Source organism: Pelodiscus sinensis, chromosome 18 (genome assembly GCF_049634645.1).
Source record: "Pelodiscus sinensis isolate JC-2024 chromosome 18, ASM4963464v1, whole genome shotgun sequence".
In the NCBI taxonomy this organism is placed as follows: domain Eukaryota; kingdom Metazoa; phylum Chordata; order Testudines; family Trionychidae; genus Pelodiscus; species Pelodiscus sinensis.
This window is the reverse complement of record NC_134728.1, coordinates 31,623,268-31,639,678: the sequence shown is the minus strand read 5'-3', so window position 1 is coordinate 31,639,678 and position 16,411 is coordinate 31,623,268. Positions and strand designations below refer to the sequence as shown.

Here is a 16,411-nt window from a genome sequence, read left to right as displayed (position 1 = left end):
AAGGTCTATGTCCAGTAAGTTTCTATGCTATGGTATAAATGCTATAATGTTTTAGTCCAGTGTTCTCGTGGCCTGGGAGACATGACAGGTATGATAGCTGAAGGCTAAAATGACAGAGCAGGAAAGGAGTTAACATTTAAATGACCATTTTGTTTATGAATTAATGTAGGTAGTTTTGAGCCAAAATATCTACCATTAATTTTTCCATCTATTCCAGGAGCAGAAAGATACACACAGTAAAGTTTATTTTGGTTCTTGGTATACTTCACTCCCATTAAAAATAAATTAATCAGCAAATTCCTACACAGCTAAGCTTTCTTTAATGTAAATACAACACAGCTGTAATGAATTACAAGGTGTTATTATCTCACACATACTGCATAATACTTCATACAGAAGAGGGTTCTCTCCTTAGCTCAGCTTGCAACAAAAGCATCTTAAATAAACTGAGAGAAAGTTGTTTGGTTTGTAATGTTTTTACAGAAGTGGGATATACCTCACACATATAAGGTTTCTTTATATGACTCATAACATCTTAAACGGAGGAAGTTTGCTTTTTGAAAAACCTAACAAAATTACTTTTCTACACATGCTCACACAGAGAAAAATGTACTAGTAGTTGTTCCTCAAACGAAGGCTAAGAAGCACTTGCCTGTGTTTCGGAGATCATATTCTCATCTCTCTTGGCACTGACAGGAAAGGTGATGACTAACACGGATGCAAATGGCCTAGGAAAGGTGGCATTAAGAGCAGGCAGCTACAGAAGACATCACACTTACACCAGAAATAAGAACATTTGATGTGTGTTAGTGTAATCAGACATTAAAGATGACTTGACTATATCCTGACATGACAGAGCACCAATTTCAGCAAATACATTTTTCACAGTACACAAAACAAGTACAGTTTTATTACTTGATCAAATGGTTTCCTATGAACATTTTGGACACAATAAACCCAGTTTCAGACATTAAACTATAGAAACCCAATATTGACTTCCAGCTTGTGCAATAAAGCCCTTATTTCTTTTTATTTGGTACAGGTTTTCATTCCACAATCTTGTTCAGGTAACTGTCACCTGTTTAATTAGAAAAGGTCTTGAACCTCTTCTTTGTGGGTGGAGCATACTTTTATTCCACAGAAAACATGAATAGACCATTGAGATGTACTCTACTGCAGCAACCACTAGAGCATACCTCTAGAAGTATATGGGCATATCAGGAATATACGGCTATTTTGATACAATAAAGACTCTAAAGTGGCTGTTAGTCAAAATCCTACCATGGCCCTGTCCCCTGCCTCTCTAGGTGACTAGTACCCAAGGAGGTTAACAAGGTCTGTAGATATGCCAGGTCCTGGCTCCAGCTCCTTGCACTTACCTCTTCTTGTGCAGCTGTGTAAGGGGCCAATCACCGACTGACCCTAAAAGGGGCTTTAATTGAAAACCATTTCAAGATCTTCTCAGGCAATTCCCAACCATTTTAATTCAAAAATTGACACTGTCCCTCCAAACCAGGATAGCTGTATTTCAACATCAAGAACAAACAGAACTCAGCCTTGTGCTTGGCAGCTCTTCATGGTGCAGAGTCACATCACTGTATCTGTGTGAAGCACTCCCCTCTTGCCAAGGAGTGGAGAGCCCTGTTCATGAGTTGCCTATCACTTTTGGTAAGATATTTGGTTTTCAAAAGATTAACACTGTCTCTCAGGACCTATCTGCAGAGCCAGCTTTACACTTCTCCAACAGCCAGGCATCCCTCAAATGAACTAGCAATATTTAATCCTAGGTTGAATATTCAAAAGAGTTTTGCTGTCATGTTTACAAACATGTAAATACATACACAAAGGCTATTTATTTAAATATATTCTTTCAAAAACAAATATTTATTCCTTCCCTTCTTGGGTACCTCACAGAATGAGAGAACCTCTCTTTTAGGTACAAGCTGATTTAACATATTGTTCACTGACTGATAAAGATCTCAGAGTCCCTCATCATTATAGGCTGGGGAAGTTGGCTTCAGGATGCTTTGGGCATTACGCTCCACAAGAGGGCGCCAAGTCACTTCTCCAGTCAGTAGCAGGTCCTCTCCATTCATAGCATCCAGGTATTGCATCTGAAACGCACAAGGAAATAACTTATCTCTGACTTGAACTCACTAAAGATGGTCTCAAGACTTCTCTTGACAATTCCAAACTCATCAAGAGTTCACGCAAGCAGCATGTTTTCAAGCAAGGAAGTAGAAGCATGGGATTCCTTTGAGTCTTTTAGTATTGAGCGGAAGAAGACTAGAAGGAAGGGGCAACTGGCTGAAAGTTCTTCAAAAGGGGGCTAGCAGACAGGGAGCTACAGGAGGACTGTCTACACAAGGTTTTCTAAAATAAACTGGTCTCTGAAAATCCTGACAGAGAGGCAAACAAGAGAGCAGGGTGCTGAGGAAGCTTTGACCTGCAACCAGTATATTGGATCAGACCCTCATGCTTAGAAGAATGGAGGGGATATTCGGTTCACTGGTGGCTGAGAGTGTCCTGGTGACTAATATGAATCAATAAGTGAAACGATTCATTTAGACCTTTACAAAACAACCTCTCTCCCAAGTACTAGGTGCTGCCGCCATGCTATGCTTGGTATCAGAGCTGAAGGGCCGGAAGACCTGCACACATAGCTGGATAAAGCTCCTGTCCCAAAAGGGTGACATGAAAGCACAAGACAAGGTATGGGTGAGAGGGAGGAAGGACTGCCTCTGCTTCACAGTGTCTTGCTCAAGATCACACAGGCAGTCTGTGGCAGAACCAGGAACTAAACCCAGGCCTCATGAATTCTAGGCTATATCACAAGACCAAACTTTGGTCAAGCTAAAAGATCCTCTATGACTCATCTCCCTCAACCCAAAAAGAGCCAATCAGTGATAACCACAACTCAGTTCTCACCTGGCCCTGCCAAAAGCTGGCTTTACCATCAGACTGGGTAAAAAGATGGAATTGCAGCAGCATGCCCTAAAGGTCATCACATTTGGATCAAGGAAGAGGAAGAAGGGGGAGTAAATTCTGAACTTAAGGGCCCCTCATAAAGAAAGTCCTGTCTGCAGCTCACTCTCGTCTACCAAGGAGGCTCCAACTGAATTACTTTGCCTGCCTACACGCTGTGGATATACAGCATAGAGAGGGAGTTGCCCTTTCAGTAGGCATGTCTCTGGCTATTTAGAGCTTCTGGTGTAAAACCCCCATCTTACTCTGCACCCAGAAGTCAATGCAGATCTAGGAGCATTGGCGTCATGTTTTCCTGGTGACAGACACTACTTGCTAAGTCATGCAGGCTGTTTCATCTTTAATTTCCACACTAATTTAAAGTGAGGACAATGCAGGGCATATTGCCATCTTGAGGTGACAAAGAAATGGATTAACATAACTCAGTTCACATTCAAAAGAAACAGTCACAGTCTCCTGGCCTGACACAAACTGAGAAAAACTGCTTGGTTACTGCAGCTCTATGGCCATCTCACAGCATCTGGCAATCCAGTAACACACATTTCAGTAACACATGGCAGACATGTCTGATGCTGATGAGGGGTGTACTCCTTACCACATTGCAAAGATTATAAAATCAGAAAGGACCATTTTGATAATCTAGTCTGACTTTCTCTATATCACAGGTCAGAGATTTTTCTTGAATTAATTCCTGTGTGAATTAGAGCATATATGACAAACATCAGTGACGGTGATTAGTACAAGAACTGTGGTGGATAAGGAACTAACAAGCAGCAAAGGTCCCTTTGGTGAGGGACCTTGTCAAAGGCTTTCTGGAAATCTAAGTAGACTACAGGCAGTCCCCGGGTTAGGTACAAGATAGGGACTGTAGGTTTGTTCTTAAGTTGAATCTGTATGTAAGTCGGAACTGGCGTCCAGATTCAGCCGCTGCTGAAACCGATCAGTTTCAACAGTGGCTGAATCTGGACGCCAGTTCTGACTTACATACAGATTCAACTTAAGAACCCCAGGCATCCCCAAGTCAGCTGCTGCTGAAACTGATCAGCAGCTGATTCCAGGAAGCCCGGGGCAGAGGCTTCCACTGGTCAGTTTCAGCATCGGCTGACTTGGGGACGCCTGGGGCAGAGCAGCTGGGGTGCTGCCGGGTTGGTCCAGTAGCGCCCAGAGCAGCGCTATGGGACCAACTGGCAGCGCCCCAGCTGCTGTACCACAGGCGTCCGGATCAAAGCCGCGGAGCACAGGGGCAGCGGGACAGCCCAGATGCGCCGTGGCTGTCCTGCTGCCCTCGGGCTCCGCGGCTTTGCTCTGCTTTGCTCCCCGTCCCCCTGGTCTGCAGACCAGGGGGACGGGGAGCAAAGCGGCGGAACACGCGGGCAGCCCAGACGCGTCTGGGCTGTCCGCTGCCCGCGTGCTCCGCGGCTTTGCTCTGCTTTGATCCCATTTTGCATGCCCCTTTTGTGACCTTCAAATTATTGACTATTCTGACTTCTTCACTAGCCTATCCATCCTTAGGCCGTCTGTTTTCCTTTTATTCGGTCCGCTCCATGGTTTCTGTCTATGTCCAACATCTCACTAGACACCTTCTCTCTCATGCTCCACTGAGCATGTCAAGAGAAAGTCCAGTTTCTCTGCAGAAGGAGGGCTCCTTCATTTCAGGTTTCTGCCTGCTGTGCTTTCTGTCCTTATGGTTCTCCCTGCTACTAGTGAGAAAAATCTCTCAGCCTACAATCCAACCAATGTGTGGAAACCTGTATTTTGGTGTGCTACACTATAATTAACAGATTATCATGTCTTAAGTAAAAACCATGTTTTCTCATTATGAGCAGTTGTATGTATAATAAAGCCTATACTGTATTTCTGATTTATTGTAAAACGGGTAAAAAAATGTGACAACCTAGTAAGAAATATAAAAGGGATTGTTTTGATTTTGTATTATTCTTTCAGTCTCAATCCATTTTTATCAAACCATCATGAACTAAAATACCAGTTGAGTTTATACCCTAAATTCCATTATTTTGCACTTCTCTAGGTATTTTAGAAACAAAAAATATAAAATTCCTGCCAAATGAAAAACGCTACCTCAACTACAAAGTTGTGAGCAGCTCCAGCATAAGAAAGCAAATCTTCTAGGCACAGACTGAAGGCACCCAGATCCAGTAGAGGGGAAAATGGAACAGGATTTTATAAAACTCCTGGACAACCTCAGGTTTGTAGTCACTGCTGTGCAGTGCTGCTTGGTAAACAAGCTACCCAAAGTTTGACTTTCCTAAGAAGCATCAAGAGAGACTATGCTCTGAGCTGCTGCTCACCTGCTTGCGCACATACTCCACTAGCAATTCCAGTTGTCTGGGGTCCTCACAGCACTTGCTGAAAAGGTTCCTCCAAAGGGCTGCTGCCAGTACATGGTCATCAGACAAGATTCCCTAAAATAATGAGTGAGAGAAGGTTTGAGTACTGTAAACACCAAGCAGAAACCTTGGGTGAGATTTAGCTACCTGATGTCTGACTAGGTAAGTCTCAGTTTATTACACATCTCTTACAGCTGCCTCCTCAGGGAGCTGCCATCTCTTTTTCATATCTGTACTCAGGGCATTGAGACCAACACAGCTACAACACCACTGTAATATACACCACACATGCTTCAAAGGAACAGATACATGTAAGATACCAAATGGCTACTGAAAATTTTGCAGTACAGGCAGTCCCCGACTTACGCGGATCCGACTTATGTCGGATCCGCAGTTACGAACGGGGCTGCCCCAGAGTACACGGACTGCAGGACCTCGCGGTCCTGCCGCCCGTGTACTCTGGGGCTTTCTCTGCGTCTCCCTGGTCTGCAGACCAGGAAGACGCAGAGCAAAGCCGCGGAGGGGCTCGGGAAGCGGGGCAGCCCAGGTGCGCCTGGGCTGCCCCGCTGCCTGAGCGCCTCCCCCCCCCGCAGCTTTGCAAAGCCGCGGGGAAGCCGGCAGCGGAGGGGCTTTGCAAAGCCGCGGGGGGGCTCGGGCAGCGAGGCAGCCCTGGCGCGCCTGGACTGCTCCGCTGCCAGCTTCCCCGAGGCTTTGCAAAGCGGCGGGGGGGGCTCGGGCAGCGGGGCACCCCAGGCGCGCCTGGGCTGCTCCGCTGCCGGCTTCCCGGTGGCTTTGCAAAGCCGCGGGGGAAGCCGGCAGCGGGACAGCCCAGTCGCCCCGCGGCTGTCCCACTGCCGGCGTCCTCAGAGGCTTTGCTCCCCGTCTCCCTGGTCTGCTGGTCTCCAGCAGACCAGGGAGACTGGGAGCAAAGCCGCGGAGGACCCAGGCGGCGGGACCGCGGTGCGTCTCGGTCCGCCGCCCGTATCTTCCTGGTCTGCTGGGGTGGGGGGGGCGCAGCTAGTACCCTCCCCCCCCAGCAGACTAGGCTTTTCTCCGGACGCCTGTGGCAGAGCAGCTGGGGTGCTTCCGGTTGGTCCCGCAGCGCCACTCTGGGCGCTACTGGTCCAACCCAGCAGCACCCCAGTGCTCTGGTCCTGATTCAGCCGCTGCTGGTCAGTTTCAGCAGTGGCTGAATCAGGACGCCTGGGGCAGAGCAGATGGGGTGCTGCTGGGTTGGTCCAGTAGTGCCGAGGAGCGGCGCTACTGGAGCAACCCAGCAGCACCCCCACTGCTCTGCCCCAGGCGTCCTGATTTAGCTGCTGCTGAAACTGACCAGCGCTGACTACAGGAAGCCCGAGGCAGAGTTGCTCTGCCCTGGGCTTCCTGGAATCAGCTGCTGATCAGTTTCAGCAGCAGCTGACTTGGGGACGCTTGGGGTTCTTAAGTTGATTCTGTATGTAAGTCAGAACTGGCGGTCAGTTTCAGCAGCGGCTGAATCTGGACGCCAGTTCCGACTTACATACAGATTCAACTTAAGAACAAACCTACAGTCCCTATCTTGTATGTAACCCGGGGACTGCCTGTATTAATTTTCTTTTTATTTGATTTCATATTAAATAAATAAAGGCATGTACCTTGTTAATTATCTCTTGTTTTAGTATTTTTTCTTCTTTAACATTTTATCTATCTACTATCTATCTATTAGATAAAAAAAATTAATTGCTCAATTAATCGTGTGTGCTGCCCCTTTGAAATGCTGTGGCGGCATTTCCAAGTGGCAGTGCTGGTGGGAGCCCGGGATCAGCTGGAGTGCCCAGCTGACCCCAGGCTCAGTGGCGGCACTTCAAAGGGGCAGTGCAAGGCGGAGCCTGGGATCAGCTGGGCACTCTAGCTGATCCCAGGCTTCCAATGCACTGCCCCTTTGAGGTGCGAGAGCTGCACTTCAAAGGGGCAGCGCCACATTAACATCTGAAATTAACGCATTATAAAAATTAATGCATTAATCCTGCCCAGCATTAATCACGGGCATTAACACAGATCAAATGACAGCTCTTTCTTTCTTTCTTTCTTTCTTTCTTTCTTTCTTTCTTTCTTTCTTTCTTTCTTTCTTTCTTTCTTTCTTTCTTTCTTTCTTTCTTTCTTTCTTTCTTTCTTTCTTTCTTTCTATCTATCTATCTATCTATCTATCTATCTATCTATCTATCTATCTAATGATATTTGTTAGTAACTGCTGGGTGCCACAGAGGCACACATGCACAAGAGCTCACAACCTCAATATTGGTGCCCGTAACGAAACTCACTCTGCTGATGGATGGAAAATCTTAGCGGAAACACTGATTATAACCATCCCTGTGACATCAGAATGCCTGTCCTCTGATGGGTGCTGCCATCAGGTATGCACTAGCCAGGAATTACCGTCACACATTACAGATCAATATCTGACTTTCTTTTAACAAGACATTTGCCTTTTATTTAACTGTTTTAAAAGAGAGACGTACATTTACTTCCCATGGCTACACTTAAAAATAAATAAAAGGAAAGATCTTGATGAATCCCGCTGTCCAATACTTTGGGGAAACTCACGGTTCATAAGGCAGACAGCTAAATAAAAACCTAAAGTAGATGATGATGTGAATGAACAACACCTGCAGTGCCATCAGCTCTGGCAAAAGAAATGAGCTTGCCCCTAATGTAGTTCCTTCCATCGCAGAGTCACACAGCCCTTATGCACAGCAGTGCATTTTGACCCATTAGACAGGCTCTATTAATACCATCATCACTCTACAGCTGGATCAGGTGACACTGAGGAGGGAGGTTACTTGCTCAAATTTAGACAGCAAGTCTGTGCCAGAGCTAAGAAGAGGAGCTAGACCTGCCACTCATTGGTGCAGCTGCAATGCTGTAAGTGCTGTGTAAGCGACCCATTGACATAGATAATTCCTCCTCCCACTCCCCCATGAGCAGCAGTGGCTATGCTGGTGGGTAAAGCTCTCCCACTGACACAGTGCTGTCCACACCAGCACTTAGGTGTAACTTACATTGCTTAAGGGGGTGGCTTATTCACACCCTGAGCAACATAACTTATACATACATAGTAGTGTAGACATAGCCTAAGGCACACAACTGAGGCTGTGTCTAGACTGCAGGCTTCTTTCGGAAGAAGCTTTTCTGGAAGAGATCTTCCAAAAAAACTTCTTCTGAAAGAGAGCATCTATACGACAAATGCACATCAAAAAAGCGATCTGCTTTTTCAAAAGAGAGCGTCTAAACTGAATGGACACTCTCTTGCATTCCAGTTGTGATTACTATGGACGCAGTGGCCACCAGGGCACCTGTGCTTTTTCCTCTTTCCTCTTCTTTCAAAAGAACTCCCTCTTCCCCATCCACACAGGCCTTTTTCCAAAAGAGCTCTTTTGAAAAAAGGCTTCTTCCTCGTAGAAAGAGGTTTACCAATTTCGGAAAAACCCCTCTATTCTTTCAATTTTTTTCTCGAAAGAATGCAATTGCAGTGTGGACATAAGTGAAGTTTATCCGAAAAAACTCCACAGTGTAGACATACCCTCAGGCAGCATACTAGGCTGATCCTCTCACAAGAGTTTGCATTAGTCAGGTTTCAAAGTACAAACTGATCATAAGAGCTACAGTCTGGAAGAATTCTGTCCCCATTGTGCTATGATGTGTATTGTAGGTGTTATATTCCTTTCTCTGAAGCTCCTACCTTTCAGTGCCACTGGAGAGAACTGTGCACTAGACAGCTTATTGGTCTAGTCTTGTCAGTAGGGAGGGCTGACTATATCCTCTTACCTCATCATAGCCAAATATAGCTGCATAGAAATTTTCTGTCATGCTTCTCATACTTTCTTTTAGAGTAACAGAATCAATCTGAAAAATAAAACAAATATAATTTGTGAGCAGTGAGAGCAGCATGGTCTGAGGAGAGCCGCGAAGTCTGAGAGGGGTAGAACTGGAGCATGTGCAGTGTGGTTCATGTAGGTTGCAGGGTAGAGGTAAATGAATGATAAGCTGGCACAGACTTTGCAGAAATGAAAATTACCATGTGCCTAGGGGTAGGAGACTTCCCAGCCTGGGATGCTCTCTCGTCAATTTCACATTCCTCCCATTTCCTGCCAACTCCTCCCTGGCTCCAGACTGCCTGTCACTGTTGCTTTCATAGATTAGCAAATATTAAAGCCATTAACAGCATCTAGCCTGATCTTCTGCATAAACACAAATCACAGAATTTTACCAAGTAATCACATCAAAAATCAGTATTGGTTTGTTGGAAAAGTGACATGCTGAATGCCATTAAACTGCTACCATCATTTCACTGATACTGGGCACTTGCATGGAAGCCTTTTTATGACATTGACCAGGATAGGATCAAGATCTAGCTACCCAGCCAACAGTTTCCTGGGTCACTGCATTTCTCCTTTTAAATACTACCACAATATTAAATTCCACCCCGCCCCCCCATCCTCCTGGACTTCTCTAGCATTCCAAGAGTTGTTGAATATTAGCATTAAGAACTCAGAGAGCTACTTGACCAATTTTTTTAAAACTCCTGGCTGTGAGTTATCTGGTTGGTCAGTTTCTCTGGCCCTCCTTTTTTGCTTTCTCTCTGCCTCATAGATGTGCCGAATGAATGAGCTGGTTTTGCTACTGTGTGAGACTGTGCAGTCAAACTAAAGCTAATGTATGGGCTCAATTCTACAAGGTGCAAAGACCTTAAGCAGGGGCCTAAAGTTATTGGGGCTACCCACAGGTTAAATTTAACCAGATTCCTAAATGATTGCTAGTTTGGGTATAGGTGCTCATCAGTTTGTGGCATTGAGTCCTGTCTCAGCAGAGCTATGAGTTCCAGAAGGAGCTAGACTGCCAGACCTCCCGAAGGATAGCTAAATCAGACTCATTCTGCACTACAAAATGCTTCTTTCGTCTACATTTTTCCTTTTGTCAACACAAATTGCCCCAAACAGCTTGTAATGAAAACTTTCTTATCATAGATGTAGCTGCATTTTAACTGGCAAAGACTTAGGAAAGATTCTTTCCTATATTGGACCTGTATGACAGACTTAAGGGACACTGAGCACTTGTTCTCAGAAGGAGCTCTGACAGTGCCTAGTGGCTTTGAGTGGAAAGACGCACCAAAGGAGCCCCATATGGTCTCTGCTTAGTACATTCCTCAAACCTCAGTCACAAACACCTGAGACTGCTTATGTATGGCTAGTGTTCTAGGATATTCTCTTGTGTTCTGCCTAGTACAGGCAGTTTCCAAATGCTCACATCTAAAAATGTCTAATTTAATTATCTTCAAAACTGTCCAAAATAAAGAAACAAAAATGCATGCTCCCCTCATCCCATGTGTGACACTGAAGATGGAAGTGAGGATTGTTTTAAAAAACAAACCAAAACAAAAAAACTGTTGGGGATCAGTATAGTGTTTTCTATGGAAAATGCATTATTGTTTGGGGCTTGCGATACCACATCAAATACAGACACTACACAGTACTGGTCAATTAGGATTATAGCTATAAAATAATCTTAACATTCTGGAATAGCTACTCTCTCAAAAATGATTTTATATCATGCCATCAAATCTACAAGTTATACAATCCTTCATTAAACCACTGTCCTTTTTCATAATTCAATTTTTATAAGCAAACATATAGTGTAACCACAAAGAAAATGTTCCTTTTATGTCAATTACACATATTTTTCCAATTATATAAGCTATTAAATTCATGCAGATACTTTATAGGCCATCAAGATGTGGTGACCAGCTATTGCTGAATGTTTAATAAAACCTAAACAGAAGAAATCAGAGGGCTAAATGATGACTGAAACTCCTGTAATGACTTAATTAAACTTTTATTGAGTACATAAACTATGATGTCACTTCTAGCCAACCACACTTATACTCTCTCTATAGATGCCAGGGACTGTGGTTTTTCTCAATAGAACATACTTCTAAATAAGCAGCACTTCTACACTCTAATAGGGGAGCAGGTCTCATGTAACACACTCAATAAATTATCCTTCCATTTTTAAACAAACAAATTCCATGAGTTATAATATATTTGCCATGCACTTTTTATGACATAATAAAAATGTTACCTTAAGGATTACTTAACACATACTACAAATGTTACAGCAGGCATTTGCAAAGGGGTAAAGAAAACAAATAGTCCCATTACAGGGACAAGTCCTGGACTAAACATCCCTAGGGAAGCACTTACTATATTAAAAACAAAAAGCAGCAGCTTTAGGTTAGTAAGAACTGGATTAATGAAGGAGATAAAGTTAAACAAACATGGCAATAAGTACATCTTGGGATATCATGCTATTTTTAAGAAATGTAGCCAACAAGGCATAACTACAAAGAGCTGGAGAAACAGTCTCTCTCATAAAACAAGCGAACCACATTAAGAGAAATTAGCACTCTTTGGAAACCATTCCCTTCTCGGGAAACAAACAATAAAACCAGATGAGTTCTCCTGGAACATGGCTCCATCACACTCTGGAGTGTCCTACCTCAAACAGTTACCAGAATCAGGACATCCATGGACCAGTGCCTGAAAAAAAAAAGTTACCTGTCTTTGTAACGTTTGTTCTTCAGGATGTGTTACTTATGTCCATTCCATTCTACGTGTGTGCATGCTCATGTGCAGTTATCAAAGACTCACATGTTAGTATGTTCCTACGCCCTCTCAGTTCCATCTTCTTGGCAACTCCAACAGAGGAGGTAGAAGAACAGGGAATGGAATGGACATGAGCAACACGTTTCAAAGATCAACCATTGCAAAATGTAGGAAACCACTTTTCCTTTGAGTGCCTGCTTGTGTCGATTTCATTGTGTGTCTGTAGCCGGTTTGGCTTCTTGGAGGGCTTCCTCCTCCTCCTCCAGGTCAGTGAGCGGCCACTCCGCCCCACTACACTGGCCCTTTAAGCCAAGCCCCAAGTCACTAGTCTTGGACCTTCCTTCAGGCAGGGCAGCATACAAAAAAAGTCAGCCTATATATATAGGCCAGGCCCTGGTTCAGGGCGTGTCAACAACCCCAGTCAGTTTCTAGAGCACGTCCAGGCCCTTATTCAGGGCGTGGCCATTACAAACACAATTAGTTCATGACACATGGCCAGGCCCTTGGTTAGGGTTGCCAGATGGTCTCCCCAAAAATACCGGACACCCAGTATTTTTTGGTCAAGCAAAAAAAAAAAAAAAAAAGGAACACGGGATAAGTGACAATCGCAACCCCGCCTCCCAGCTGGGACTCACAGGCTGGGAGGCGGAGTCACGATCGGCGCTGGAAACCTGTGATTGCAGAAGCCTGGCGGGGGTGGACTCCCAGCTACTCCCCTCGCCCCCGCCAGGCTTCTGCGCAATCACAGGCTCCCAGTGCCGATGGCGGCCCCGCCTTCCAGCCTGGGAATCTCCAGCTGGGAGGTGGGGCCACGATCGCCTCTCTGGGCACTTCAGAAGCCTAGCTGGGGCGGGGGGAGTGGCTGGGAGTCCTAGCCACTCCCCCCACCCCCGCCAGGCTTCTGCACAATCACAGGCTCCTAGCGCCGATCGTGGCTCCACGTCCCAGCCTCTCCCCCCACCCATGCCAGGCTTCCGTCCAGTGTGCAGCCAGAAAAACCAGAGAATACCGGACATTGCACACTGCACATGTCCGGTATTCTCTGATTTTTTTTTTACCGGACAAAGAGCAGAAATACTGGACACTTGGCAACCCTACCCTGGGTTCAGGGCGTGGCAGCAACAAACACAGTTAGTTTAACAATAGGCCAGGCTCTGGTTCACGGCATGGCAGCAACACACTCAGGTTTGGGGGCTCCTTGTTCAGGAGGGGTGCAGGACAATCACCTACGATGGTGGCGAGGGGGAGACTGCCACCCAGTAAGTGGCTGGGGGTGGGAACGCAGGCCCACCCACTCTACTGCGTCCTGGCCCAGGGCCCTAGGAGCAGCAGTGCAGGCTGCTACAGGCTCAGCGGGGGCTCCAGCCCAAAACGCGTCGGCCTTGGGGCCCTAACAGCCCCCACTACCCCTCTCCCCCTCATCCAGTACCTGGGTTTCTGGAGGCATAGGTAGGGAGTTCATGGGGGTCTCATCCTACTGGGGTCCCGGCGGTCTGGTCCAATCTTCCGCTGCCTACAGGTCCACGGGGCTCAGCCAGTCTCCTGGTGCAGGCTGGGACAGGCGACGGGGCCAGTCCTCAGGGTCAGGCTCAGTCGGGGACTCGGGCCAAGCCTCTGGCCTTGGCAGCAGCCGCAGTCTCTCCCAGTTCCTGGGCGTGGGCTGGGGCACGGAATTAGGCTGACCCTCTGGGTCTTCTGCATGGTCTGATCTGGTAGGCGGGTCGGGCCAGGGCTCGGCCTCTCAGGCAGGGAGCAGGTAGTCGGCCTCTGGCTCAGAGAGGGCTGGAGGCCCAGGCCCAGGCCAGGCCTCAGCCCCAGCCTCCCAGGCTGGGAGCCATGAGCAAGCCTCTGGTTCCTCTGCCGGCTCAGCCCTGACTGAATACACAGGCTGGGCTTTTATAGCCCTAGACCCATCCCCTGACTTCCTGTCAGGTGTCCGGGCAGGGGCAGGCTCAACCCAACATGGCGGCCAGAGGGGTTCCTCCTCCTCTGGGTCAGTGGGTGGCCACTCTGTCCCACTACAGTGGCTCACAAGCAGTCTCCTCAGAGATGGGCTCGGAGTTCACAGTTTAGTGACTTGTACTATTGTCCTACTGAAGTCAGTATCATCTCAGGCCTTCTGAGGTAAGTGCATAGTGGAATGTGAACATATGACTAGATGATCAGGTGGCCGCCCTACAGTAAAGTCCTGCATCCTGGTCGAGTGGGCAGTGACAATCCCCAGAGGTGGCACTTTCACCTGATCATGGCAGTAGTAAATACAGGTCATGATTCAAGAAGATATTCTTTGAGCAGACACTGGGCAACCTTTCATCCTACTGGCCACTGTGATGAACAATTGCTTCAACTTGCAAAATGGCTTGGTCCTTTTAATGCAATGCCCTATTGAGATGTAGGGAAAAAAAGACAGGTGAGAAAATGTCCTGACTCTCGTGAAACTGAGAGACCATGTTGGGCAGGAAAGCTGTGTGTGGCCTCAGCTCGACCTTATCTTTGTAAAAGTCTGTATGGAGCGGTTCTGAGGTGAGTGCCCTAATTTCAAAGACAAAATGGGCCACTAGAAATGTGACCTGCCCCTTAAGGAGACAGAAAGCAGGAAGTCAGAGGCTTGAAGGGGGGGCCCTGTGACTCATGGCAGCATGAAATTGAGGTGCCATGGAAGAATGGGGTCCTTGATGTGCGGGTAGAAACACTCGAGGCCCTCAAGGAACCTGGCAGTCATGTCCTGGGAGAAAATGGACTTATACTTGAGAGGCAGGTGGGGGCTGAGGTAGCTGCCAATTGGAACTTGACTGATGAAAGGCATGGGCCTGGGAGCCTGAGACAGAGAAGGTAGTCCAGGGTCAACTGTAGCGAGGCTCACTCGAGACAGATGCTTTTATCCAAAGTCAAGCAGACAAACCACTTCCATTTGGCCACGCAGATGGTTCTGGTGGAGGGCTCTCTACTGCCCAACAGGACCTCTTGCATGTCAGACAAGCACTGCTGCCCCTGCTCATTCAACCATGCAGCAGCCAAGCCGTCAGCTGCAGCACCTTAGGTTCAGATGCAGAAAACTGCCATGGTTTACAGATAGCAGGTCTGACCAGAGCAGCCATTGAGACATCCAGAAATGTGCCAAACTAGTGCTGGTGAGGCCAACCCAGCACTACAAGGATCATTTTCACCCTGATCTTTTTGAGGACTCTGTGAATTTACACCGCTGGAGGGGAAAGCATAACAAAGCCCCTGACCACGGGGGCAGCAAAGTGTCTAAAGGGAGCCGTCAGTCTCCTGAACTAAGCAGAAAACATAGCATTTCCTGTTCTGTCTCTATGCAAACAAATGCACCTCATGTAACCACTTCTGGAAGGAGGGACCACTTATGGTATGACAAAAAGGCTTTGCTGACATGGTCTGCCAAAGCATTCCTAGCCTCAGGGAGATGAGCAGCTATGAGATGGATGCTGTAATGCAGAGAAAAGTACAGAGGCTGAGGGCTTCCTGGCAAAAGGCAGATGATCTGGCCCTGCCTTGCTTCTTGCTATAGAACACAGTTGCTGTATTGTCCGTCAGGACCTAGACCACCTTGCTTTCTATGCTCGGCAGGCCAGGTGAATCATTCTGAGCTCCGCGACTGTGATGTGTAGGAAGCAACTGTGACTGGACCAACAAACTTGTGTGCTGGAATTGGCCAGCTGGGCTCCCCACACCAGGTCTGATGCACTGGATACAAGAGTTGCTGATGAGGATGGAGCTGCAAAAAGGACTTTTTCCAGGCCAAAGTTGGAACAGACCAGATGGAGGTGCCATTACATCTGATCCTGGGGCTAGCCCCTTAGTAAACAGGGGTCTGTCTAGACTGCATCCCTCTGTCGGGAGAGGGATGCAGATTAGGCAGGTCGACATTGCAAATGAGCAGGGATTTAAATATCCCGTGCCTAATTTGCATTAAAATGGCCCCCACGTTTTGCTGACTCAGCACTTTGTCGGCAAAAAGCGACAGTCTAGAGCAGTGGTCACCAACCAGTAGCTCGGGATCTACTGGTAGATCTTGGAGCCTCTGACAGGGGTTCCTGACTGGTTTGGCCAAGAGTCTGTCAAGTACTGGCACTTCAGCTGCCGCTCTCCCCACTGCTGCCCATCTCCTGCCCTTTGCCTTGGAATTGCCCCCTCCGGAGCCTCCTACTTTCTGTGCAGGGCAGGTTGGGGAGAAGAGGCTCCCCCTCTCCCACCCTGTATCCTATCACCAGGACTTGAAATGGGGTTTGCTGGCTGCTTTTGGAAGTGGTGCAGGGACAGGACAGGACAGGACAGAGGTGAGCCTGCCTTAGCTCCACTGCACCCAGGAGTCACTTGAGGTAAGCACTGCCCAGCTGGTGCCCACCCCAGTCATGAACCCCCTCCTGCACCTCTAGCCCTGAACAGCCCTGCATCCAAATGCCCTCTCAGTTCCTGAAC

General features: G+C 47.2%; 1 protein-coding gene across 1 annotated transcript in view; it reads right to left on the bottom strand.

Annotated features, from left to right (window-relative positions):
* Positions 1-303: 303 nt before the first annotated feature.
* UQCC1 (ubiquinol-cytochrome c reductase complex assembly factor 1) overlaps positions 304-16,411 on the bottom strand; it is a 110,964-nt gene continuing 94,856 nt past the window's right edge. The window contains exons 8-10 of the mRNA XM_075901448.1: positions 9,138-9,215; positions 5,295-5,408; positions 304-2,114 (exon numbers count right to left, since the gene is read on the bottom strand). Coding sequence (XP_075757563.1) covers positions 1,980-2,114; positions 5,295-5,408; positions 9,138-9,215 — 327 coding nt within the window. The 3' untranslated portion in view covers positions 304-1,979. The remainder of the gene's footprint in view (positions 2,115-5,294; positions 5,409-9,137; positions 9,216-16,411) is intronic.